At 44.0% G+C, this 26,515-nt stretch overlaps 1 protein-coding gene and 1 long non-coding RNA gene across 4 annotated transcripts in view; both read left to right on the top strand.

Annotated features, from left to right (window-relative positions):
* The window catches only part of LOC310671445, a 53,745-nt gene that overhangs the window by 25,043 nt on the left and 2,187 nt on the right, over positions 1-26,515 (top strand). The window lies entirely within an intron of this gene.
* On the top strand, positions 247-26,253 carry LOC310671436 (uncharacterized protein C11orf24 homolog). Of its 3 annotated transcripts, XM_083427498.1 has the most exons (5): positions 322-460; positions 7,932-7,983; positions 19,475-19,718; positions 21,522-21,635; positions 24,195-26,253. In XM_083427498.1, exons 3-5 carry the CDS (start codon positions 19,562-19,564, stop codon positions 25,361-25,363), a joined length of 1,440 nt encoding a protein of 479 aa, XP_083283624.1. In that variant the 5' UTR covers positions 322-460; positions 7,932-7,983; positions 19,475-19,561; the 3' UTR covers positions 25,364-26,253. The 3 variants fall into 3 exon arrangements, with proteins under 3 accessions (XP_083283623.1, XP_083283624.1, XP_083283625.1); XM_083427497.1 differs by lacking the exon at positions 7,932-7,983 and having other exon boundaries at positions 247-460; XM_083427499.1 differs by lacking the exon at positions 7,932-7,983 and having other exon boundaries at positions 351-1,117.

The raw sequence follows: 26,515 nt of genomic DNA, 5'->3' as shown, positions 1-26,515 counted from the left end.
GGACCGACACCTAAAGCGACACCCCCTGCATTACGAAACGCGGCGCTTCTACGTCAGGGAACGCGACTGGTGAATAGAGAGGCAGCGAAAGAGCTGGCAGGAGGGGGGAGGCGGGAGCAGAATGTCCATCCGTGGAAGCCGGGGCTTCCGGGTTCTGCCTGATGACGTCCTCCCTCGAGAAGCACGGGCCAGGGATGGGAGGACGCGAGGGGCCGGGGCCGCGGGAGGTGGGCGGGCCTTAGCGCCGGACGGCGCCACTGCTGATAGGGCCCGTGGGCGCGGCCGTCCCGCCCGCGGGCGGGGCTGAGGGGGAGCCGGGGGCGGAGCTTTGCGGAGGCATGTGGCGGGCCCGCAGCGGTGGGGGCTGCCGCTGCCGCCTCTCTTTCCATCAGCTTTCGCGGCCGCACTCCTTCCAGGCGGGCCCGGAGGGCGGAGGTGGGATGTTGCTGCTCCGGGGAGGGTAATGGCGGCTTCTTCCTTCGGGTTCTTTCCGCGGGGCGCGTAGCTACTCTCCGGCTTTGCAACCTGTGGGAGCTCAGGTGGGGCGGGAGGGGGGGTCGGGCGGCATGACTGAGGCTGGTGGTGCCTTGCCAAGTTTGAGGGGGCTCGAGGGCCCAACCCCGGAAAGGCGAGCCCTCGCCCCTGCCGGGGCTGCTGGTTTTTTTGTGGGGCGGGGGATCCCGTGTCCTTTAAGCGAGCGCCTCCTCTGCTTGCGAAGTGCCACCTGCCCCCTGACTCAGCTTTGCTCGGCTGGCTCCCCGTTTCCCTCCTGCGTGGATGTTGCTCTTGGAGTTTGTACCATGCCATTCCTACGCTGGCTGAGGGTTGGAGTTCAAGCGTGGTTTGGCACAGCCGCAAGCCGGCCTTTCCTTTCCTGCTCTGGGGTACAGGAGCGCAGCTCCTTTCGCTTCTCTCGCCCATCTTTCCTCCCACTCCCCCCCCCCGCCTTTTATGAAAATAAGTTCCTTCAAAAAGTCCTGGGCGGGGGAAGGAGGAATGCGATTTGGGGGGAAGAGGATGACAGGCCTGCAGACTGCCCCTAGCTGCTGAGTGAGCATTTTTGCACTGGCTCAAAAGTGTGTCACTGCAACTCTAAAAGTAGCATTTGAAATCACAGGTCTGTCTTATACAGGTGAAATGTTACCTTATCCAACTTATTTCTATTCCCTGTGGATAACAGTAATAGGAGAATAGTGATAGGTTGGCCTGATAAAAAGACATTTTGGTTGTTGACATTTACTCTGCTTCACCTAATTTAAGTGGAAGTTGGGTGTTAAAGAAAATTTAGAAGATACAATGACACTCAGGGAAGTGTCACTCAGGGAAAATCTTCTTGATTTTCTTTTTCTTTCAGGCATGTTCTCTCTTTAAACTTGAATTTTAAAGACATAGCACAGATTGCATGCTGTATCTCTTTAAATGAATTGACTGTATATAAGTGGAATTATATGGTCAGATATAATAGGATTGCATTTAGAATTCTAGTTTGTATAGTAATACTTCACTGAATTCTAACTTGTGATGTTTTATCCAAAATTCTATAAACTGTGGCCAGCCTGAGCCAGTGCATTTATTATTTTTTGCACAGGTGCTGCAGTTGACTCAATCTGCTGTGCAGACTGGTATCCCAAAACTGATAATTGGGCTGCCAACCAGTGCCTAGATTGCAGTGCTTTGTGGCCAATTTGCAAGCATTTTGCCACAAGTCTGTCTGGATGATACTTCCTTTTTAATTCTGAGTTCAGTGTTTAGGTCCTATGATCATAGATTTTGATTTTGCATTCCATTGAAAAACTTAATGAGGTACAGTAACCATATCGGTTTTGTGTTCTTGTACGTTCATACAGTAATTTATCTAATGGCATAGAATCAGGGCAGGGGATCTGTGGAATTTGCACATGGGTGAATGTAACACAGGTTCAATTGGCGTCAGTTTCTGATTGGAGGATTGATGTAATTGTGGGAATTCCTGCTGGCTACATCTGTGATTGGCTGCATTTCTATCCAGGAATGTCAATATGTATTTGAGTGATGACAAAGTAGGATTGCCTGTGTACACAGAAAATATTGTTTGTAAGAGAAGCTGCAAGCAGTTCATCCAGCTCAGCAAAAGTGCATTATGAATCCAAATTGAAGACTATACTTGCCCATGCAGCTATAGTGGTACCTCGGTTTAAGAACACCCCTGTTTACGAACTCTTCGGTTTAAGAACTCTGCAAAACTGGAAGTAGTGTCTCAGTTTACAAACTTTACCTCGGAAGCTGAATAGTGGAAGGGCACCAGCGGTGGGAGGCCTCATTATGGAAAGCGCATCGGTTTAAGAACTGTTTGGTTTAAGAACAGACTTCCAGAATGGATTAAGTTATTAACCGAAGTACCACTGTACTTCGTAACAGAAAAGACTGAAATAATTATTTGCCTTTCAGCTGGCAAGACTCATATGTCTGCTTTTTAGGTTGGTCCCCTTCCCCACCCAAGTAAATTTCCAAGCTGATTTACTGCTTTGAGCACGATCCCTGTTTCTCACCCCTCATTCGCCTGTATGTTGGGCTAGTTTTGCCTTTCTTTTAACACATGGCTTGGCTGGCTGTCTTGTGCCATCTGGAGATGACTCCCTCCCAGAACAGATTTTCCCCGCCAGAGCATCTGCTAGGAGATGCTCAAGAACATAAGAGTCCTGCTGGATCAGGCCAGAGGCCCAGCTAGGCACTCTGTTCTGGCTGTGGTCAACCAAGCAGGTGCTTAAGTCACAAGCTGACTTAAGTGCAACACTGCTCTTCCCACTTGCAGTTCCGGACAACTTGGGGCTGAGTTGCATGGGTTGATCTGTAAGGGGTATATTGTTGTTATGTTAATTGTCCTGACTTGTGCCAGAAGGCTGGACTAAGCCACAGGTCCAGGTGGCTCCCTTCCAACTTCATGGTTTGTATTTAAGAGGAACTTTGAACAATGTGGTCAAGGGTTTCTCAAGAGATCTTTGTATTGTGATTAGAAGCCTTCCTGAAAGATATTGGTTAATACCAGTCATGCCTCGGGGGGGGGGGTGTTCACAAATACATACATTCTCATGTGCTTTACAAAAGCTTGCAGGACAAGGATGTTTGTTGGATTATTTTTTTAGCCTATTCATATCCCTGTAGGGCAGGTACAATGTCACTGGCCTTTTGAAACTGCCAGAAACCTCATGCATTATTTTTTTTTTATAGAGAGAGAGTATCCTGCTCTGCATGTAAAAATCTGTGGTTTGCAAGGTCAATTCACAAGATGGCATGTCTCTAAAGCTATATTGTTAGTGTACACAGGCACTCCCTTCACAAAAGATGAATGGGCTTAATCATCTCTCTCTAGTTCAAGTTTTTAAAGTATTCTGAAATTCCTTCAGGCTTTGAAAAATCATGTTGCTGCTTGTGATTAGTTGTGTATTTTTAATTTCTTGCTCCTTGTGATCTAGTGTGGGGCCTGGGAGAAGAATGTGCAACTTCTGAAGATGCACTTCTCCCCCCCCCCCCACCCAGTGCATGAATATGCCTCTTAGCTATGGGGTGAGGATGTTGGGGGGAGGGGGAGAGAGAACCTTGCCTTCATTTTGTGCAGTTCATTTAGTCATGTAGTCACAATGGCTAAAGTGTTGGCCTTGGACATGGGGAAACCCAAGTTCAAATTCCTACTTCTGTGTGTGAAGCTTGGGGGCCAAATTAGATGTGATACTGGGGCATCTATATTTGGACCACCCACAGTTTCTTAAAAGCTTAGTACAGTAGTGGCCATGAGGACTCTTGCCCCCACTGTTGGGATTTCAGTACCAAAGGAAGAAGATTTAACCTTTCAATTGTTCAATCAGATTTATCAATTGAGTTGTTTATAGGACTAAAAAGGTGTCTCTAATTAGAGAACAGGCTTAAAACATACACACATACATTTTTAGCGGAAGTCCTGATTTAAAAAACACACCTGAAAATGGTAAACACCAACATAGGAGAAGTATTTCTCTTCTCTCTCAAGGTAGAATAAGACTCTGAAAGTGACATGTATGTTTTTTTATTGATAATTGTTTTTATTCTTATGACCATTGTTCTGTGTAGCTCAGAATTGTCTGCACTTGCCAGACAAGGATTTTAGGCAAAGAAGGGTCTTTTCTGACCCTACCTGGAGATGCCAGAGATTGAACCCAGGGTCTTCTACAACCTACACACAAAGCATGCTCTGCCACTGAGCCACAGCCTTTCCCTGCATCCTGTTTCTATAAGAGTGCTAAGGTGTGTATTGGAGTGTGTATGTACATTTGCAAGCCAAGCACACTCGCCTTGTGTTTAGAATCTTTTAAATTGCATTTTATGGTTGAGTCTTATCACTTCAAGCAAAACTTTTTTCATGAAGTGGGAGCCACAGAACATTGGGCAGTGGTATAATAATAATAATAATAATAATAATAATAATAAATTTTATTTATATCCCGCCCTCCCCAGCCGAAGCCGGGCTCAGGGTGGCTAACAACAATAAAACAGTACAAAAGTACAGCACAAACAACACTCTAAAATCATAAGGGTGGCTAGCAAGAGTTCAGTTGATAGAGCACAAGATTCTTAATTTCAGGGTTGTGGGTTCAAGCCCTTCATTGGGCAAAAGATAGAAAATTTCTGTCAAACAGCTTCCCCCTGTACTCCTATTCAGAATGGCCTCCATCCTCCTACACACATCTGGTGTTCAGCCGCAAGTCTGCTTTGCAGAAGCTGGGGTATTTTTGTACTGTGATTTTTAGAGACTCATATCTAAAAGTCACAGTGTAGCGCTAGAAAAAAAATGTTTCATTTTAATTATTTATTAGAACATTTATAGCACGCTGTTCGAGTACGCCACTCAGGCGGATTACAACATATTAAATGACAATTTCCAAAGAAAAATAAAGCCATTACGAAAAAGATGGGTCAGTAGTTCTAAAAGAAAACCCTACAATGTTTGTGTGATCCTCTTAAGAACAGCTTTTAAGCGGTGTGGGGTCATACTGTATGTCACAAGCATAATTTTTAAGGCTGAGTCTAACCATTGTGTGAGGTTCTACTAGCAATCGTTTTGTGGAGAAGAAAGATCTTTCTCTTGTGTGTTTACTAGTCAACAGGGCTGGGTCAAGGCATTTTGCTGCCTGAGGCAATGGACAAGATGTCACTTCCCCATTCCATGTACAGAAGCCAACTGGGCTGGCACTTGAATTAGACAGGGAGGCTATCCTTCACTACATAAGAAAGCAAGAAGCTGGTTTGGGGACATGTGGTACACAGCTCTGTCTTCCCCAACACTTTGACCCCATCCACAGCTTCTGCTTCCTCAGGTGGATGATGAACTCTGCCTAATCATAGGGCCTTGGCTGTGTGCTGCTAGGGTATATATTTGCATAACTAAGAGAACAAGAGAGAATTACAGTCATACTTTGGGATAAATACGCTTCAGGATAAGTATTTTCGGGTTGCATTCCGTGATGACCTGGAAGTAACGGAGCGTGTTACTTCCGGGTTTTGCCGCTTGCGCATGCGCAGAGAGTCAAAATGACGTCATGCGCGGAAGCAGCAAAACGCAACCCGTGCAGTCGTGTCTTTCGTGCTATTCAGGATGCGAACGGGGCTCCAGAATGGATCCCATTTGCATCCCGAGGTACCACTGTATTATCTATTTTCATCCTACAAGAAACACCAAGGTAGGCCGCGAATGCTCCACCACAACCAGCTTGGCCAGAAAGCAACCGACTGAGGCATAGATGCATTCAGCAAAACACAGGCACCTAGAATTAGAACAGGTAGCAGTGGTTGGAGAGGAGGTGCTGGATGCAACTTTCATACTGTTACAAGGCAACAGAAGCCCTTTCTTAATACTTTCTGTTGGAAAGATGTTTTAGCATAGCAGGGTATTTTCGTGGGGTGCTACTGAGAACACAGGACAAGGAAGACGTGGTGGCCTCAAAGTCTGGCACACCCCTTTGGCAAACAATATAATGTCAATATATTCAGCTGCTTCTAGGAGCTCATATTCTACAGAAAAAGCCTTGTGTTTTGTTTTTTTTGGTCTGCAAGATTCAGTGATTATCCTGATATTGCCACAAGTTAGGCTTGTCATAATCCCTCGTAACTTGGGCCATAAACACACCAAGTTTCCTGCTGATTGTTTTAAGCCAATGAGGCAATGTCTCTTAAGGTGCTCTGGTGAGTAGAGGAAGTGGGGCATTGCTCTTCCTGATGTGCTATGGATGAAGGGACTGTTTTGGTGCCTGGGGAAAGATGCAGCTATTGGCATTCCATATACAGTAGGGGTGGGAAATCTGGCCCTTCAAATGATGTTGTACCACAGTTTCCCCTGGTCTCTGAGCATTGGCTATGCTGGCAGGGGCTGATGCATAGCTGTCAACTTTTCCCTTTTCTTGCGAGGAATCCTATTTGGAATAAGTTTCCCTTTAAAAAAGGGAAACGTTGACAGCTATGGGCTGATGGGAGTTGGGAGTTCAACAGTATCTGGAGGACCGCAGGTTTCCCACCCCTGGTATACAGAGCATCACCAGCAGCTGTAAGAAAGGGATTCCTGACTTTCTTGGCACATGGGAGAAAAGACTTAGCTGGTTGAGGAACCCCGATATGTATATCTGTCCTTGCTGCTACCTGGATGAAGCTGACTGCTGTGCTGTCAAACTTAAGTGTGCCATCTAGTGTGGCTGGAGCTGACTGCTGGAGGTGTCAGCAGAAGGCTGGTTTTCAAGGTGTAGCAGCTGATCCTTGCCACGTGTTAACCTTCAAAAGCAGTGGCATAGCGGGTGCACATGGGAGCCCCTGGGCACTTGTGCCTGCAGTCAAGTATCTAGACCCAGCCCCTTTGTGACTGCATTTCCCTCCATCACCTGACAAGTTGTCCCTGAAACTCAAGCAACCTTCAGAAGCGCACAGCTTGTGATGTTGTTCGAGGCAAGGTTGCAGAAAAACTTGAAGGTGTCCAAGGCAATTGGATTGGAAGTGCAATCTTACAGATGTTGTTGGACTCCAGCTCCCATCAGCTAGTATGGGAAACGGCCAGGAATGATGAGAGTTATAGTCCCAATGATATCTGGAGGCCATAGGTTCCCTTACAGCTGCTCTTTACCCATGCATACTTGCCTGTCTTTCTGCCATCTAAGGATTTTTGCATATACCTCTCTATCTAACATACACACAGGAAGTTCCCTTGAGTCAACAAAGCTTACTTTTGGATAGATGTGTATCCACACTTAGGTTGTACTCTAAGCTCCCAAAGACGTAACTATATCACATTAGGGCTTGTTCCTGCTAAATAAAGCAAAAACAGTTATTTTTGAATGAATTTGTGTATTGAATCTTCTGCTTTTAGCATTTTAAATTCAAAACAAATAGATGGCTGTTACATTTTCAAGCTGTAAATACAGCTCTTCTAATTCATATGCATATACTGAAGATAAAATGAAAACCATGTGCGTTCCTAGCAATTTGGGCTAAATGATTGATATTTCAGTTGGACACATGTAGCATCAACATGCAATAGCTTATTGACTTTCCCCAAGTGTATTTCGTTTCAACTACACAGACCTGTGAGTCACGTAAGCTTTGCAGCACTCAGCAGCTTAGAGTGCTAAAGTGCTCCTATGTCTAGACATGCCAGCTGCATTCTCCATGTGTTTGTATTTGTGCCAGCAGTATTCTCCTCCTTTAATGATAAAAATGATCTGGAGAACGTGCATGCCTTTTTAAGGCAGTTTCTGATTATCAGGCGCCTATTATAAGTACAACACAATTTGTAATTTTTTTTAAAGTGTGTCAGCTGACCTATCAAATTATTCCCACCTTTTTTATTCTGTCTTGAAAGACTCCAGAAAGGGCTGATTTACGGTATATTCTCTCTCTTTCCCTTTCCCTTTCCCTACCCCCCACCCCTACTGTTGCAGGACCAAATAGCTCCATCTGCTATTGGGAATGTCTTTTGCAAGTGCTGATGGGGTAAGTTTTTGTGGGGGAAAGGGGTTTGGTACCTGCCTGTATCAGGTTCTGGGAGATCAGATAAAAATATATGGAAAAGCGTACACAGGAAGACAGTCCTTCAACGGGAAAACTCTACTATGTGATCCCTTAGACTCTTAGAGATCTTGTATGAGGGAATTCTGGCTTGTTTAGAGAGGCAAAAAGGATACTTTGCTTGAGCATGAGTATTAACTCGGAACAGCATGAAGTGGGGTAGAGAACCTACATTAGGGAGATCATTTTACATATTTGTGGGTTTGCTACAGAATGCAGATTCAACAAGGTGCCATCTCTGAGTGTGCTGGTATAATGAACAAGGGGCTGGAGCAACTAGAAAAGGTTACAGCATGTGAGGCTTTTTAGTTTAGGAAAAGGGAAGAATAAGGGGAGGGAGACATGATAGAGGTATTTGAGATTATGCATGGTGTGGAGAAAGAGAACTTTTTCTCTCCCTCATAAATACTAGAACCCTAGACTTTCCAGCATTCAGTTCCCTTGGATAATTCAGGTTAAACAAAAGGAGTAAAGGTAAAGGTACCGCTGCCTGTACGGGCCAGTCTTGACAGACTCTAGGGTTGTGTGCCCATCTCACTCTATAGGCCGGGGGCCAGCGCTGTCCGGAGACACTTCTGGGTCATGTGGCCAGCGTGACATCGCTGCTCTGGCGAGCCAGAGCTGCACACGGAAACACCATTTATCTTCCCGCTAGTAAGCGGTCCCTATTTATCTACTTGCACTCAGAGTACTTTCGAACTGCTAGGTTGGCAGGCGCTGGGACCGAACAACGGGAGCGCACCCCGCCGCAGGGATTCGAACTGCTGACCTTTCGATCGGCAAGCCCTAGGCGCTGAGGCTTTTACCCACAGCGCCACCCGCGTCCCGCGTGCACATTAGTTCTAATAATTCAAACAAAAGGAGTACTGCTTCACAAAACACATAGTTAAGCTATAAAATTCACCCCTGCAGGCTATAGTGATGACCCCCAACTTCAAAAGGAGGCTGGACAAATTCATGGTAAATAAGACTTATCAATAGCCACAAGCCAGGATGGCTATGTTCTGCCTCCAGTGTCCTGCCAGAATCCCCAGTTCAAGACACCTAGTACCTTACAGGTGCTATGTAGTAGGGATGGTTGTCTTTCACCGCTGCTGGTAACTGGCAAGAAAACTGCCCTTGTACTCTTGATAGTTGCCAGTTTCCCCACCCGTGTCTGCCAGGGATATTGACTGCTTGTTGGTGCATGTAGTTTGCACCATTGCCACGAGGAAGTGAACGTGTGGGGACCCATGAAGTGATTTCATGAAGCCGTCGAACTTCAGCATGCAGCAGTCTGAACTGGCTACAGGAATGTTAGTGGTGACATGGAAGGAAGATGGGATGAGTTGGAACACTACATCAGCGATTTTCTTTTGTGATTATAGGGTGTGTGGGGCGGGGAAAGTCCACAGTCAACAAATGACTCTTGATCTATGTAAACAGGCTGCATCGCAAAGATGCAGGAGCCCGCGTTCAAAGTGCACAGCCAAAGTTCTCATCTGGTCGCATTCCTTTACAACTGAATATGCATCCCCTGGCTTCAGAGTTTGTGTGCACGTTAGTTCTAATAATTCAAATACTGCAAACTTCTCTTTAACGTTCCATTGCACAGGCGTAAGAATGCAATGCATCTGTAGCCATGCTCAGTATTTTTCTTTTCCCCTCCTCCACCCCTGTAATTGTATCAAGATTCCATATTTTTAGAAGTGCAAGGTGTGCATCTCTGTTGTATATGTTGCTGTCCCTGACAGTATACAAAATAGCCACTTAAGGTTGTTACAGTACTTGAGGCTAATGGAAATATGTTCATTGAGCAAGAAGCAAGGCGAGATAGTGGTTGCAGACAGCAATTTTGATTTACCCAAGGCTGTCAGGTTTAACAGAGAAAGCACGTAGCTTAAGATGCACACAGTTGCTCGTCGATCAGACTGATGCACTGCCGGAGTCTGAACATGGAGTGCACTTTTCTGTTTAGTACACGGCAGCTGGGAGTTTCATTAATGAGAGAACTGGCACTTGCAAGACGAATATGAAAAGCTTTACTATGGCGAACCAGTTTGAGGTTTAATTTTTAAAGGGATGCTCTAGACATCAAAGGTGGAATTTAGCTAACGAGTCTTCCAACATGGATTTACCCCCCTCACCCTCAAATTGACTTGTGGGGGAGGCTTGGAAGAACCTCCAGAACAGTGGGAAGGGCAGGAGATGGGGGGGTTGTTCCATCAACTAATGCAACATCCAATTCCTCCCTAAGCCAGGTTTTTGTAGCGGTTTAGATTTTTACTGAGAAGTGGGCTGACAGGGGCTGATGTGTGCCAACAGCTCTGTGCATATAGCACAACCCCCCTAGTGTTGGCCTAATGCTAGTTGTAGCATTGTATCAGCATTGAGTTCATATCCAGGATATTGCAGTGTCACTCTAGCATTGTATGGCAACTGCGCAAATAATGATCACAGTTGCTGAATGTGGGGATGCAGTATTGTTCAGTGCAGAAGGATGGTGGAGGGCAGGGTTTGTAGCGTGACGCCATCCTAGGGGAAAGAGCAGAGTGAAGAAAGGGGGTGACTGACGTCAGCCGGGATCCAGATGGAGGCTGCTTTTCCTTCTTGCCTGCAGATATTAAAGCAGAGTAACTAATCCGTGGCCCAAATGTGCCCCCGGCCATTTTTTGTGGGGTCCCCCAATAATTTAACTAAAGGCTCTGCATTTCCTAAGGAATCTGAGTGTAGAAAGGATGTGATTGGTGTCAGCTGACTGGGGCTTATGCATCATCTTAATGACTTTTCAGTCACCAGAGTCCTGTTATGTCAGCATACACCTTGCAGCCTATGCCACAGTAGAATACATAATAAAGTGGTTAGGTTGATTCATGAATGATGGTTTTCTTTTTCAATGTAGCTGCATTGTGAAACAACAGAGTATGCACATCTCGTCAGCATTCACAAACATTGGTGCATTCAGTGTTGTGGATAAACTCTATAAGAATTGCAAACAGTTCCAAACACATCTTGGTGTAGCAAATTCGGTAACATAGTGCTAGACCAGGGGTAGGCAACCTAAGGCCCATGGGCCACAAGCGGCCCACGAGCCGAGCCACCCGCTCGGCGAGTCCCTGTGCACTGCGCTAAACCAGCACAGCGCAGGGACTCGCTTCTGCTGTGCCTGAAATCGCGTCTGCGCAGACGCTGGAAATCGTGGGTGTGCGCTCTCATGCACGTGTGCAATCCAGTCCACAGAGGGATCTCCGCTGGAGTGAACTGGCCCAGGCGAGGTAAACCTTGCCGACCCCTGTGCTAGACCCTCTGTTTTGTAGCATAGTTCTTCTGCAGTCTGACCCTATTCATACTCGCTTTGAAGTAGAACTGAGCCAAATGTTTTGAAGGGACAAAAGTATTTCCTAAAAGAAGAGTGAACATTCATCGGTCCTGTTCCTTGCGTTTAATACCTCCTGCATTCATACGCTTGTCAAAAGGATTTGTTGTATCTAGCATTGCATGAGGCTCTTAGGAAATATAGTTATTTTTGAGGGTGAAGGCACAAGTTTCATCAGAGGCAATATGCATCCTTCCTGAGATGGGTCTCTTTAAAGTGGGGATCAGCAACTGGAGACTCCTGGGCCAAATCTGGCCTCCTGAGGGGTTTTACCTGGTCTGCCAGTTGCTGCTTGACAGGCAGGGTAGTGGTACTGGTGTCTGCTGAAACGGAAGCTTTGAATGATGAGGAATGGATTAGTCCACCCCATTCCTTCTTAAAGTGGCCCTCCTGTAGGAGTGGTTACTGAGCAGGCTCTAAGACTACAATGGCAGGGTTTTAGGGAAATTTTTCATAAATGGCTAATTGCTCTTTTGGCTGCCAAGTACCCTTTTGCATCCACAATAATTTCATAATTATCTTTGTATTTCTAACAGTATAACCAAATCAGTAATTTTTGATATAACTGTAAAAACTACGCTGAAAATTTATTATTCCAAAAACGAAACCTTATATACCAGCAAGAATCAGTCTTTCTGTAAAAAATGATTTAAATCAAGTCTTACTGACTAGTGATTTAAATCGTGATTTAAATCCACCCTGATTTGTAGTACTTTTCCCTCTGTGTTGTTTCTTCTTCTTGCTTGTTTGAATGCAGTCTTCACCCAGAGGCCACTGGGGAACTGAGCTTTGAGTTGGAGCTTTTAAAAGTTCTCCTAATCTGCAACAGTGTGTGAAAAGCAAAGAGCTTCTCGTCCTGGCATGGAGGCTGTGCATTTACAATTTCACTTGTGCCTTTCACTCCTGATTAGGCCCTGGAAGGCAACAGCCCAGTTTCCAGGCAGGTTTCTATTCCTTGGAGGCGTTTACATTGACAGATTTATTGTCCAATCCTGACTTTATACGTGGGGTTTGGCAGTTCATTTTTCTTTATATTAAATTGGATTGTTTCAGATATTCCAAATGAAGTGACATTTCATAAATGGAACTTCAGCCTTGTAATTTTTCATACGGAAGCCTTCAAAGAGCAGTGCAGTCTACCATAGCAGCTACTAGAGTGTTTGGGGGGAACAAAGCTGTGTGTGTGTGTGTGTGTGTGTCCTGGGAGAGTGGGGAAGGAAGGAGCAAGAGAGAACATTGCTTTGAACAATGTTAAGCTTGACATTTGCAAAACCTTACATGCACCCTCTCTATTAACATGTGTGAGGTTTCCATAGGCCTCATATATATAACCAAGGTTTTATTCTGGTGGTGATATTTGCATTGTTTTGTGAAGGTTGAGTGCTTTGTTCTTATGGAGGCTGTCAGTTGTGCATCTGGGTTGCATTATCAATGTGACTTTCTATAGTTCTCCTTCCCAGACATAATTGGCAGCATTATGAGTGTTTCTCAGATTACCTTTTCATCTGCTGTGGAATATCTGTCCAAAACATGGAGTGCATTGCAGAGGGCCTTTCTGAGGTATGTTCTAGGCCAGGGGTTGCCAAACTCTTGTCTGTGGACCTGGTGGTCTGTTAGTTTCATTCAGGTGGTTCATGGTGTGTTTCTGAAAAAATACTATTAAATATCATACAGCATCTAGCACAGCACAATTGCTACAACAGGTGGAAAACCATTAAATGGTCCAGCACGACCCACGGGAATGTTCAAGTGTGTACCACTCCTTGCGAGAGAATATCCATCGATAAAGTAGCAATTTAGAGGAGCTAGGTATGTGAAACCTATTTTTGAAAAACACGTTGTATCTAAAATTCTGTTGACAATATACCATAGTATGTTGCATAAAATAACACAAGCAGCGTATATTTGAATGTGAATTGCACCGTGGTTCCTCACTATCCTGCAGTCAAGTTGACTGGGTTGTCTTCTAAAAAGATACTACACCAAGGCAAGACCTGTTCTGTTGTAATGGCAGTGGGGGCAGGTATTGCAAGGAAGTGGAGTTACAGCTCCAGTCTCCTTGCATCTGACAAGACAATTGCCTTCCTTAATCAGTTCATTACCTCAAGGCTTGTGCTACATTTGCAAGGGAAGCTGCAAAAAAATAAAGCTACAAAATGGAACAGCAGCCGGGAAATGCAGGAATGCAGTGGGTTTGGGAGGAACAGGATTTGAATTATTGAGTGAGTGACTAATGCTGTTACAGGATAAAAAGGCTGGTATGGCACAGTATTAGGGAAAATAAGGCCAAAACAACAACAACCATGATGCAAATTTGTGGGATGCTGTTCTCCTGTGCAAATTACCGTCTACTTATTTTTTACTTGTTTCCATCTAGGGAAACAGTGCCTAGAAAAAACTCTAGTGGTGTCCAGAAAGTTCCTCTTTCATTGCTAAGAGAGATCACTTTAGAGAAGTTCTAAGGTGAATGAACTAGGGAATGAAGCCAGGGAAACCAGTTGAACCATCTCAGTTGAGAAAAACTTGAAAAGGCAGCTGGGAGAGCCAGATGTCACACAGCATCCATGTGAGTTGTTTCCTGACACATGCCAGTCTCTTCAATAGTGGAGAAAATCAGCAAGAGGGTAGCTGTTTTAGTTCGTTTGCATCAAAAACAATAACTAATTAAAAAAAGCCTGAGGAATAAAAATATTGCTAAAGGAACACCAGTTCATTGACTACAATATATAATAAAATGTCAGACGTTTTATTATTATTTTGTTTAACTCGAAGCTGCCAGAGTGGCTGGGGTATAAACAATATTATTATTATTATTATTATTATTATTATTATTATTATTATTATTATTATAACTAGGGTGAATTTAACTTCTGAACGTTTATTTTGAAGGGGGAAGGAGAGTGGTTGCTATATCTGAGATAAGATTTTGACATTTTTTAAACTCTGACTTCAGGAAGGCTCTCCCAAGTTATATGACCTGACCTACCAAATCAAAGGATATGTGATCTAGTAGTATTGGAATCCATTTAGGCATTTGTCACATGCACCCTTAGATTTTTAAATTGAGACTTGAAAGCAGAGTTAACTTCTCCCAGCGACCTTTCTTAGTTTGCCACCTCCTGGGAAGCAGGACATCATGTTAGCTGGCAATGGCTTATAACCAGAGTGGGAAGCGGCCAGAAGACCTTCTAGCTAAATTCTTGTACTCCAAACCCAGTGCAGATCAGCCTACACACTCCAGGCCATTGTGCACTAAAGTAAGGGGCATTGTGCTAACAGAGTACATGGTTTCCTGTGCCTTGAGCAACAAAGCCGGCAAGCATTTCATAGGAAAAGATGTTCAGAAAACCTGAGGCACCAGTTTGCTGCTCCATGATGTAGTGATGGCTACTGACAGAGCTTTGTAAGAGGATCTGACAAAGTCATGGAGGGGAAGGCCATTGATAGTTACTAATCGTGGCAGCTGTGTACTACCTCCAATGTTGTGAGTCAGTCTGCCTCTGAATACACATTGATGGGGGTCACAAATGGGAAGAGTGCTGTTCTGCTCATGTCTTGCTTGTGAGCTTCCCAAGGACATCTGGTTGGCCACTATGAGATCAGGGTGCTAGGCTCAATGGGCCTTTGGCCCAATTGAGCAGGGCTTATCTTATGCTGTGCATGGGATGCCAAAGAAGGCTTCCCTCCTGATGCAAATAGCAGCTGGGGGAGCAATTTTTGTCAGGACCATGGCAGGGGCAGGATAAAACCACTTCCCCCTGCTATTACGTAGATAACAACAATGTGCAGGTTAGTTGCATTCATTGTCCTCTCTGTCCTATAGCATTTCCTTATAGATTTTGTTATTGAACATTATGTAAGCACCAGCCAAGCCCTTCCCCAGTACATGCACAGTTTGATCCAAAAAGGCAGATGTTGCATTTTTGGAAATAATCCACCGGCAGCAAGGGCAGATGTTCTGTAGTATTGTTGGGCCTGAGTTATATGACCGAAAGATTACTGCTTAGTTAAAGGCATGCTGTAAAGCTGTTCAGGGCTATTTATGGTGTGCAAGAATTAGATCTTTTGAAATGCTCTCCCACATCCAGTATAACTTTGGCTATGAACGTGTAAATACACTGCGCTCCGCACAGACGTTTGAAATGTTATGTGTCGCTAATAGATTCTGCAGTGTTGAGCCAAATTCCTATGCACTCCTCTGACTTTTCTTTCAGCGCTGCTTGACATCCCATCTCCCAATGCAAATATTGATTCTGCTTGTTGCTCAACGTGAAGTCCTGATTGTTTTTGCACATCCTGTAGGAGTAGATCATTTCTGTATTTGAAAATGGATCATGGGTGCCTTACCTTTATAGAAGCTACTCACTGAACCAGCGGAATGTTGATGACACAATTATAGGAGTAGGTCAGTTATGCATGTGAAAATGCACCATTAGTTTGGGTGCTTGTTAAGCTGCTCAGCTGAGGCACAGAAGGCTTCCTTCGCCTCTTTGGGTTCTAGGGTGGGACTTTCCAAGGGAGGTACATTCCGGCACCTTTTTCTCTAGGGGGGAAAAAAGCACTGATTGTGAGTTCTACTTAATATCACAGCTCTGGATTTCACTTACTTTGGTGATTTTTATTTTAGAAATGTCGACCTAGTTAAACATTCAGAAAAAGAACAAAGGTTGTCAACTCTATAAATACCTTGAAAAGTGAGCATAAAACTAATGGCATAATGGAGCACAAAATTAAATACAGCCTTCTAAAAGCTATGTTTTGTTCCCGAACTATTAGTGCACATTGACTTTATCGTGCAACAATAAATGGAAAAGTTGTCAGATTGCAAGATGGAATTCTCTTGGTCCTGAGGGGGAAGGGGCATGCAGCCCAGTGGAAGATCACATGCTGCTTTAAAAAATAATAACAATTTGTTTTGGGGTTTTAGGAACAAGGATCGTAGGATACAAATAAATAGACCAAGTTATCTCATGCCATTTGTATATCACAAAACTAGCATAATTAATTTTCAGTAATATCTGCAACATAAGTGGTCAATGTATAGGTTCTTGGTTCGTGAATTGATTTGAACAAAAACAAAGGAGAAGCAGGATAGAACAGAAATAAGTGAGAACATTAAACATCACATAGCTAAAGACCCAATCAGGAGCCCTTGTGGTTGTGCTTAGATTAAGTATGAGTAGTAGTCATTATTCCGCTTATGTTACCAATGAAACAATGGTTTATTGATGGACATAGGAGGGAGGTTCAAAGTGAACATAATTTATGTTTAAATTTAAATTTGGATCAACCAAATTGAGCCAAATGCTGATGGGGGAGGCGTTGTTCGTTTTCTGGAATACTGGCATGTTATGAAATTTTAAAAAGCGCATCCTTTTTATACAAAAGGTCCCAGGCTCACTCCCTGGCATTTTCAGGTATGGCTGCGCAAAATCCCCTGCCTGAAAAGCCTGGAGAGCCTTTGCCAATCAGTTTAGATAGTTCTGAGTTAGCTGAACTCAGTATAAGCAGCTTCCTGTATTGCTAAAGGCCAGCTTCCAGTCAGAATACCCACGGAACTGTAGGCCAAGTTAGGGTGCATGTCTCCTTCCACAGCCTTCTCAAATTTTAGTGGTTCACAGCAAAATCTTCAAATAGAAGATCAGAGGATATAATGCCCATGCACACTGTAAACCCTTGTTTCCAAGTGGAGGCCTGGTGTTGAGCCTAATGTAAAACTAAGCTGTCAATTTAACTGTGTCCAGCAGTCAGATCGCTTGCTAGTTTTTATATCGCTGCTTCCACAAAAGAGGCCGTACAGTGGTACCTCAGGTTAAGTACTTAATTCGTTCCGGAGGTCTGTTCTTAACCTGAAACTGTTCTTAACCTGAAGCACCACTTTAGCTAATGGGGCCTCCTGCTGCTGCTGCTGCTCCGCCGGAGCCTGATTTCTGTTCTCATCCTGAAGCAAAGTTCTTAACCTGAAGCACTACTTCTGGGTTAGCGGAGTATGTAACCTGAAGCGTATGTAACCTGAAGCATATGTAACCCGAGGTACCACTGTAATGGGAAATGTCTACCCTCATTAAGTCTGCAAAGACTTGTTCTATTACTCTTTAAGGCTGAAACATTTTGTAGATTGATATTCAAGCCTGAACACTGTGCTTCTGTTCAGAAACATAATCTCCCCACCACCCTTTCTACACATCCACACCCAGGGTATAGTGGACTAACTTCTGCCATATAAATTTGTTAGACTTTAATGTGCTACAGGACACTTTGTTTTTGCTGGAAAAGGTTAATATCGCTACTGCAAGCCCCTGGAAGTTGAATTCAGGATTTGTCTCATGCAGTGATTTATTCTCTGCTGTTTAAGACACTGGAGAGACTTCAGTGCAAGAAGGCCAGATGTCTCTTTCAAAGTCTCAATGCAGCCACAGAGCAAGTAGGCCCTTCTTGCATCGTAAACATTAGTACATCTTAGTGTTTCTCCTATAAAGAAAGAATAAAAAGAGTTGCTAAAACCATGGCAGGGTGGCAAGCCTGTCCTATGTTATTATTGTTTTATTAAATTTGCTTCCCGCCCTTACTTCCAAAGGAGTCCAGGACAGCAAACACAAAAGTGAGAATTAAAAATAAAATAACTACATAAAACAATTTAAAACATCCAAAGAAATTTAAAATGATTGTAACCATCTAAAAGCATGTAAAACAATCATATATAGAGGAGGAGATTTCATAAGTCACACCTATAGTGAGTGGGCTACCTGTCTCACACATGGGAACAAAATACAATCCTGCCTCTGTCTTGTGATGAGGTTAAAGGAAGGTATGATATGAATACAGCTTCCAAATGGAATATATCACCTATGCAGAATATTTTAATCCTTCATTATATGATTGACATCTTTCTGGGCATCTGAATTTTAAATATTTTAAAGGTTTTGTTTTAGGGGAAAAACAACCTTAAAACTTTATGGAAGCAGTGCAATCAACCCCAAAGAGAGACATAAACTATCAGAATTATGGGAAATGGAGTGAAAAAATGCTTTCTGATAAAAAGATATTTAATACAGTGCATGTTTCCCAGGTGTTAAGGAGGTGACCTTTCCCGTGGTGGTATAATTCTGCTCCCTGACCAGCAGCAAAATTCATTCTGCAGTATTTTAGCCAAGGAAGCAAAAGATCTCTTAGGCCTTATTTATGTTCCAAGTGTAGATTTCCAGATGAGCAAAATGAAAATACAGTGGTACCTCAGGTTACATACGCTTCAGGTAACATACGCTTCAGGTTACAGACTCTGCTAACACGGGTTAAGAACTTTGCTTCAGGATGAGAACAGAAATCGTGCAGTGGCAGCAGGAGGCCCCATTAGCTAAAGTGGGGCTTCAGGCTAAGAACAGTATCAGGTTAAGAACAGACTTCCAGAACGAATTAAGTACTTAACCTGAGGTACCACTGTACTTGCAATGAGGTGCTCAGGCAGCTTTTTCTTTTGTGGGGACACTTGGCCTTCCATGGGCCATCAACTGTGGAGGTGGCTGAGCAAGAGTAGAGAGAGGTAGTAGTAGATTGCGTTACGTGGTGGTTATGTTAATAATACTGCTTGTAGCTGTTAATATTTCTAAGAATTTTTCTTTAGGGGTCAGTCTAATCTTAAGTAGTTATTCATTGGTCCCACAACTGTGAACTTCAATGGTTCATTAATAAATTTAATCCAGGCTCCGCTTTGGCCTGTATACCTTGGTCTCAATAGCTGACTCCTGTCACGTGTTTGCAGACCATTCTGTCGCTTCGTCTGGCGCCCTCCAGATGTTTTGAATCACTGCTCCCATCAGCCCAAGTCATATGCCATTCTGTTAAGTGTGCTAGGAAAGTAAAGAGGAGTGTTCCAAACTCGAGAAAACTACCATTGTTGAAGTCACCTGTGGCCTTTTGTCTTCTCAATGTGTATAGCACCCCAGTGTGTAGCGGGACCCATAGAAAGAGAGGGCTTTTGCAGGCAGCTGGGTGAAGGCCTGGAAATGTTTTGGAAATGACTGGAAAGTGTAAGTTTGTGGTGTTTTTTCTTTTCTTTTGCAGATGTGCTACTTAAGACCCGACAGCAGCTTTTAAATCTGGAGGTACTATCCAGAGAAGTTTCGTTTCCTTCCAAGGCAGGCCTTCAAGATGTGGGCAGCTGTTGGGTCTTTTCTGTTGATCTCCTTATGTGTGTCTGAAAATGGCAGCTCCATCTTGAAGGAGAGGGGGGTCCAGGTAACACATGTACATCTGCTCAGCAGTGAAAAGCATTGCAAGCAAGCTTGTAAAGGCCCAACAGCATCAGGTAAGATTACCTCACCTGACCATGAATCTTTTCCTTTGGGGCAGTAGGCGTCTGCTTAGGTCTTTCACAGCATCTCTGATTATGGCTGCTACATATGCAGTAGCTAAATGACTTCACAACCTTAGTCAAATTGAAAACAGCCTCCGTTTTCCAGGGACTGCCTTTTCTCTATTTCTTTTTTACAATTTTACAATGCAGAAAGCATAGAAGAGCCTTTGTGTGTAACGCTAGCAAGGAAATTGTGTTAGATTACTTAACATACCCTTCAGCCAGATGTCTCTGTATTTGACGAAGTTTCACATTCTTCTGTGTCCTTGTTGCCCTGTTACCTGAATGCCCCAGAGGTCCTCGGAATGGATTTGCAATCCAGTTTGACATGAGCTTCACGGGTGACTTAATCAAACCCCTCGGAACTTTAGGAGATTCTAGACTCGGGGTGACTCTAAATTATTCCCCCCAGATGTTGCTGGACTACATCCCTGACAATTGTCCAAGCTGTCTGGGGCTGTGGTGAATTGGAGCCTGACAACATCTGGAGGGTCACAGCTTTGCCCACCCCACCTCATTCTAGGTTTAAATCATCCCTGACAGATCCTCATCAGTTTCCTTATTTAAAAGCCTTAAGGGAAGAGGACTTCAGTTTCCCAAAGCAACTTTTCACATTACCTAGTTTTTATGGATGCTGCTATAAGTTAGGAAGTGGTTGGGTTTGCTCTCTTGTGTCTTCTTCCGCCCACCCCGAAGCTGCTCATCATGCCCCTACCACCAATCTTCTCTAAGTAAAATGTGCCCAGTTATCGTAAGACACAAGTTCCAGTCCAGCATTGTCTACTTCATTTGGCAGGGAGGTTCTCCCAAGTCCTCAGATGTGGGTCTTTTCCTAGTTTTCTTGCTGGAGGTTTTCTTAACTGACAGTTCAAAGGTCGGCCCCAACAACATTCTGCATTCAAAGCACATGCTGTGTGGCTTAGCTTTGGTCCCCTCCCTCATGGCTGAAATGCAGGTCTTTGTAGCTGCCTTCTCCTTGTATCTTGCTTCTACTTTTTATCTGAAGGGACTTGCCTGGAGCTTGTAAGCCAGGGGTCAGCAAACCTTTTCAGCAGGGGGCCAGTCCACTGTTCCTCAGACCTTGTGGGGGACCAGACTATATTTTGGAAAAAAATATGAACAAATTCCTATGCCCCACAAATAACCCAGAGATGCATTTTAAATAAAAGCACACATTCTACTCTTGTAAAAACACGCTGATTCCCGGACCGGATGTAGAAGGCAGTTGGGCCGGATCTGGCCCCCAGGCCTTAGTTTGCCTACCCATGTTGTAAGCTTTCTGTCCCACTAACACTGTTTACAGCAAAACTCTTCTTGCAACTGGACCCCTTTGAATCCTCACTCATTACTTGCACACTAGCCCTTATCTGTGACATTATTGTCCTTGTTTACTCATTTTTTCAGGGAAGCAGTATAATATTGTTGACAAATTGTTGCAGTCTAGTATTTGTGCTGTTCATTTCACAGATGATTAGAGCTTTGTAGGAGTTTTAATTTGTTTTAGTCTATTTTATTGCAGTTTTCATTCTCTGTATGTTTTAAATCACAGTTGTAAAATTTGGGTAATGATTTTATTGTTTTGCCTTTTTTTAGTAAACCACTTTGAGGTTTTGTTCTTCAATCAAGCTGTATGTGCATTTTATGAAATAAAATAAGTAAAAATGTTACCATACTAAAACTCTGCAAATAGGATAAAATGTGATTCATTTTATACCAGTGAGAGTGATGATCTTCCTTTCCTGTGTGATATTCTAGGTAATCTCTACTGCTGGTCAGTGCTGTATCAGAGCCGCTGTGTCCTCTTGCGCTGTCCTCAGCTGAGTGCATGTCAGAATGCCAGCACACAGGATGTTAAAGAGCTAATGGGAGGTAATTTGGATTCAATGGAACTGCTCATGATTAAAAAAACCTGCTGCAGCAGCAGCTATTGCTATTACTAAAGGCAACATTATCTTACCTCACCATCCAGATGTTTACAGTATTTAAAGGGGGCTCTATCAGATTTTTCACAAGTTTCATTTGAGAGGTAAAGATTCTTTTGATGTGATTATAAGCTATTTTGTGAGACTGATTATTTATATTAAAAACATATACCCCACCTTTCTAGGTAGAATATTCAAGGTGTCTTAAGACAAAGGAGTCTAATGTAACAATATAAAGTATAATATAAAAAAACTGGCAACAATTAAAAACTGCAGAATCAGAAGGATAAAAAAAGCCAGGCAGAGAATTAACTAAAGGGGGGAAAACCCTTCCAAAAGAATACAGTTTTCAGCATAACAGTGGGCAATGAAGAAAATACTCTGAGGGAAATATTCCATAATCTGGATTCCAAGTTAGAAAAGGCTCCCCAACCCACCCTAGGAATGCCACGCTCTTTCAATCTTCCCATCTGTGGAAGCATTTCAGTCTACCAGGTGTAATGATTCCTCCCCCTCCTCCCCCTGCACATTGTTTTTCTTTTTTTGGTGGGGGGTGTCTCCCAATCCATTTTCAGTGTGCAGAGGAGAGGAGAGAGGTCCTTGTTCAGGGCTTCCACTGGCAGGGATGGTTAGGTGAATCCCTTCCAGGGTCTAACCAAGAAGAGTTTGAATTTGATATCCCGCTTTATCACTACCCGAAGGAGTCTCAAAGTGGCTAACAATCTCCTTTCCCTTCCTCCCCCACAACAAACACTCTGTGAGGTGAGTGGGGCTGAGAGACTTCACAGAAGTGTGACTAGCCCAAGGTCACCCAGCAGCTGCATGTGGAGGAGCGGGGAAGCGAACCCGGTTCACCAGATTATGAGTCCACTGCTCTTAACCACTGCACCACACTGGCTCTCCAACTCATGACCAACTCATGAATCCTAGAGAAAGTTAGCTCAGTTAACTATGAATCTGATTATTTCCTGGGGAGTGGCAGAGGGTGGGATCATGACACCATGGTCTGCACCATCAAAGGCCTGTGGGTGACTGAAGGGTCCGCCTGCCTTCTGATGCTTGGGAGGCCAGCAGGAATTGAGGATCATGAAGCAATCCTCCTGTGAGAGGGGAGGGAAGTGGGAGCTGGCACTGTCAGTACTTTGTCCAAGGTCCCACCAAAACCCTGTCTGACAATCCTGCCTGACACAAGGCTCAGAAATGAAATTGTGCGGTTCTGAAACAACTTGATTTAGATTGTCCCCCTTTTAAAAGTGCCTCTACCATTCCTTTTCTGGGTGCTCTTTCTGTTTATCCTTGCACCCTTGTTTCCTGAGGAAAGGAGGTAATATTGGCATTCTTTCCTGTTGGTTTTCAAGCCAGAAACTGGAGGCTCTGTGTGTAATTGGAGTGGTTTTAGCATCCGTAGCTAACACTGGATTTTGCAACAGCAGAGTCTTCTGCTCTAATTGCAAGTGACACCATAACAAAACGAAGCATGTTAGGAACTGGGGAATCAGTCTTGTAAAGGGTGTGAGAAAGTTCTGCTGTACATGCATTTTTGAAAGGACAGCTTTTCATGCTTGTTTCTGGCCTTTAAATACTTCTCAGGAACTTAGCTGCCATGTTATGTTGAACAGGTTCTTGCAGCCAAGAGCGAATAGTTGTGACAAGAAATACATTTCTTTATTTTCTCTCTGATATTTAGCTGAGTTTGAATCCAGAAAGGACTTCTAAGATGTGTTTTGTGCTTGAGTGACAGAAGGATAAACAACTGGTGCCCCAGGAGCTCAATCACTTCCTTGGAGACATTCAGCTGTACACCTCCGCCAACTTTCTCTTGTGGCACAGGCTAAGGCTAAGTGATTTCTAAAAAGTCTTCTTCCCTTGTGTGAAAGACAAGGCTCTCTTTTTTATATATGTACATCTTGTGTGCCTCAGCCACTCCCTTGAGCAGACAAGACATGAGGTGTATCAGGTGGGTCTCCAACGAAGTCTTTGTTACTGTCCCCTCTGAAGGGGGGGGGTTAAAGATCCCTTGACTTGTATGGGAGTCAGTCAGTGGAACCAGTCCTTCAGCCTTTGTTCAGTCTTTGCAATATGGCAGCTGCTTTAAAAATGTTTTGTTAATCATACGGGGATGGAGAATGGTTATATCGGAGTATAAGCAGCATATATATAAAGCTAACTGGTGGTAATGAAGCTATGCTACTGAAGATGTTCGCTTCTGTCATAACTAGTCTAAAAGATCTATGCAACCAATTATTTAAAGCAATATCTGCTCTCTTACTGCAAGTTGTATTTGGGGTGCGTATTATATGTGTCAATCTATGCAATTCTATAGATGGAAATCAATGATGTATTACAGCTGGTAGATTCTATAGCTCTCCTTCACTGTAAATGGAGGTGGCACCACAAAAGTACAATTCCTGGGACTCTTTTATTGACTGCCATTTGATCTACTCTTTATCTGCAGCCCAATCCTGATTGTGTCTCTGGTCTTTTGTTTTGTTTTGTTTTTGGCCAGAATTTGTGATCCGTAAAAGGAGAGATCATGAAGGAGCCCTTCAAACAAACAACACAGGAAAGTCTGCTGAAGAGCAGGAGCTGCTGAATAAAACAAGACTTGCTGAGACAGAAACAAAAGTGCCTCTTTTGCCAAAAGCTCCAGAGAGGAAGGTAGCAGAAGGTACTGCGGTCAGCACAACTACCACCGCCACTTCCACGATCGCTGCCATCTCCCAAGGTAGAGCAACAGCCATAACCACAGCTAGTAACAACGTAACCACAACTCATGGTAATACAACTCTTGGCATCCCAAATGTGACTTCTGGCCCCAGCACTCCCCCTCAGAAACCATCGTTGCCTCCCACACCTTTCCATTTAACTGAAAGTGCTATTACTATTAACAGTACATCAAGTTCAAAAGGGGCGCAGACCAGTAAGTTAACTTTGGGAGTTGCTAAAACAACGGAAACTCCCAGGACTATTCCTACTACTTTTGCCACAGCAGCAAACAATTCAGTGTTTCCCACAACCCACAAAACAGGTATGGCAACCGGCACTCTTGTACCAGTGAACTCTAGCAGTGTTGGAAACAGCTCAAGAAGCCCAGTAAACTCATCTTCAATTGCAGCCACCCCAAATCCACCAGCATCAGCCATCCAGAGTTCACTAGCTTCAACCACCCAGAACCCACTAGCTTCAGCCACCCAGAATCTACCAACTTCAACAGCCACTGGCATATCTCAAACAACCAAGAGACCAACCACAGTAGCAACAAAGTCAGCTGAACTCACAATTGTAAAGACAACTCCAGATAGGGTAACGCCTCGTGTGATTGCAAAGGGTGCTGAAACCACCACCGCTGCAGAGCAACCTGCGAGTGCTACGAGTCAACCAGTGCTTGTCACAACTTATACAAATCCCTTGTCAGTGTTTGCAACGAAAAGTCCAGTGGCACCGCCCAAATCAGTAACCGTAAACCAAGGCCAAGATCAGCAGGACACAGGTAGTGAGGGTAGCTATCGTCCAGTAGATGTTAGTTTGCTCTTAGCAGTGCTTCTGTTTGGAGTCCTGTTTTTTGTAACAATTGTAGTATTGTTTGTGATACAGGCCTATGAGAGCTACAGGAAGAAAGACTACACCCAAGTGGACTACCTCATCAATGGGATGTATGCAGACTCAGAGATGTGAAAGCAATAGCAATCCAAAGCCAGGCATTCAATATATACATCTACTTCTTGTGGGAGGTCGAAAGCCATGGGTGGCTTGTCTTTCAGTTCCCTGTTCTGCCTATAAGACCAACTGAAAGTGCTTCCAAATAACCTTTGGTGCAATGTAGGAGAAATGCCATGTATTCTACTTCTAAAAGTATTTTTTTTAACCATCAGGTTGCCACTGACATATTATTTCTCAGTTTTTGCTTCTGTTGTGCCAGTTTTGTTTTGCCGTTGCAAAGAGGGGCTAATGCTGCAGGCAGCCCTCCTCTGAGGACTGTGGTGCTTCCTAGGCTCCTGTTCCTCAAGTTCTGTTAATACCCTGCCTATCCCTGCATAACAAAGAGCAAAAAGGGGCTGTCTCTGCCTGCAAGGCACTGTGTTGACTGCTGCCAGTCCAGATGGGTTACAGAGGACTGGCAGCATTGGTGCAGGTGGCAGAACCCTAAAGAGTAACAGGTGCAAACCCCCCCCCCTTGGCCTAGGTGGCGACCCCTTCCATACGGTACGTTTCCTTTTTTCTGCTTCCAGCTACAGCACTGAACCAGCTGCGGGAGACGCTGCTGGCTTGAGATGCAACCTTAGGAGCGATGCTTGTTGCAGGTTATGAGTTCTGAAGTGTCTGGACGGAAAGCTCTTTAGAGCCATGAGGCATTCCTAATGCTCCCTGTCAGGGGCAATGTTAGCAGAACAGGCATCTTATTTCAGTGAGCTCCCTGCTTGTTTAAAATGTGTGTACTAAGCCATGTTCATGGCTGTGCTGTTTCCTAATCGTGACTGTTCTTCGCTGAGGTGCTTCTGCATCTTTATATGATTTTATTTTTGTACCCACTCAATAAATGAGGCCCTGGAGGGCATGTGAAGGTTTGCTTACTGTGTTCCCCACTCCTCTGCTACTCCCCATTCCTCATATAAGGCCTTCTGATAACCTGAATGTGCAAGCAAACTGAGTATACTGAGTTTCTAAGATCCAGTAATTCCTGTTGCCTCGATCAAGACCCTCATATACTTTCTTCTCAGCTGCGTGATTCCCCACCCTGCCTCATTCCCTGTGTATCTCAGTCTTGTGTACTGTTCCCAGTGCATTTAGGGCACAGGCCAGGTATATAAGCAGTCTTTGATTTCAGGG

This window comes from Podarcis tiliguerta (genome assembly GCF_965153285.1).
Source record: "Podarcis tiliguerta genome assembly, chromosome: 1".
In the NCBI taxonomy this organism is placed as follows: Eukaryota; Metazoa; Chordata; class Lepidosauria; order Squamata; family Lacertidae; genus Podarcis; species Podarcis tiliguerta.
The sequence above is the reverse complement of the archived record's forward strand: the minus strand, read 5'-3'. Positions and strand labels throughout refer to the sequence as shown.

What these genes read in the sequence shown, in the direction of transcription:
- LOC310671436 (XM_083427497.1), top strand. Translation starts at nt 19,562, where the DNA reads ATGTGGGCAGCTGTTGGGTCTTTTCTGTTGATCTCCTTATGTGTGTCT. An exon ending in TAAAGGCCCAACAGCATCAG is followed by an intron (nt 19,719 to 21,521) that starts GTAAGATTACCT and finishes GTGATATTCTAG; the next exon opens with GTAATCTCTACTGCTGGTCA. An exon ending in TGTTAAAGAGCTAATGGGAG is followed by an intron (nt 21,636 to 24,194) that starts GTAATTTGGATT and finishes GTTTTTGGCCAG; the next exon opens with AATTTGTGATCCGTAAAAGG.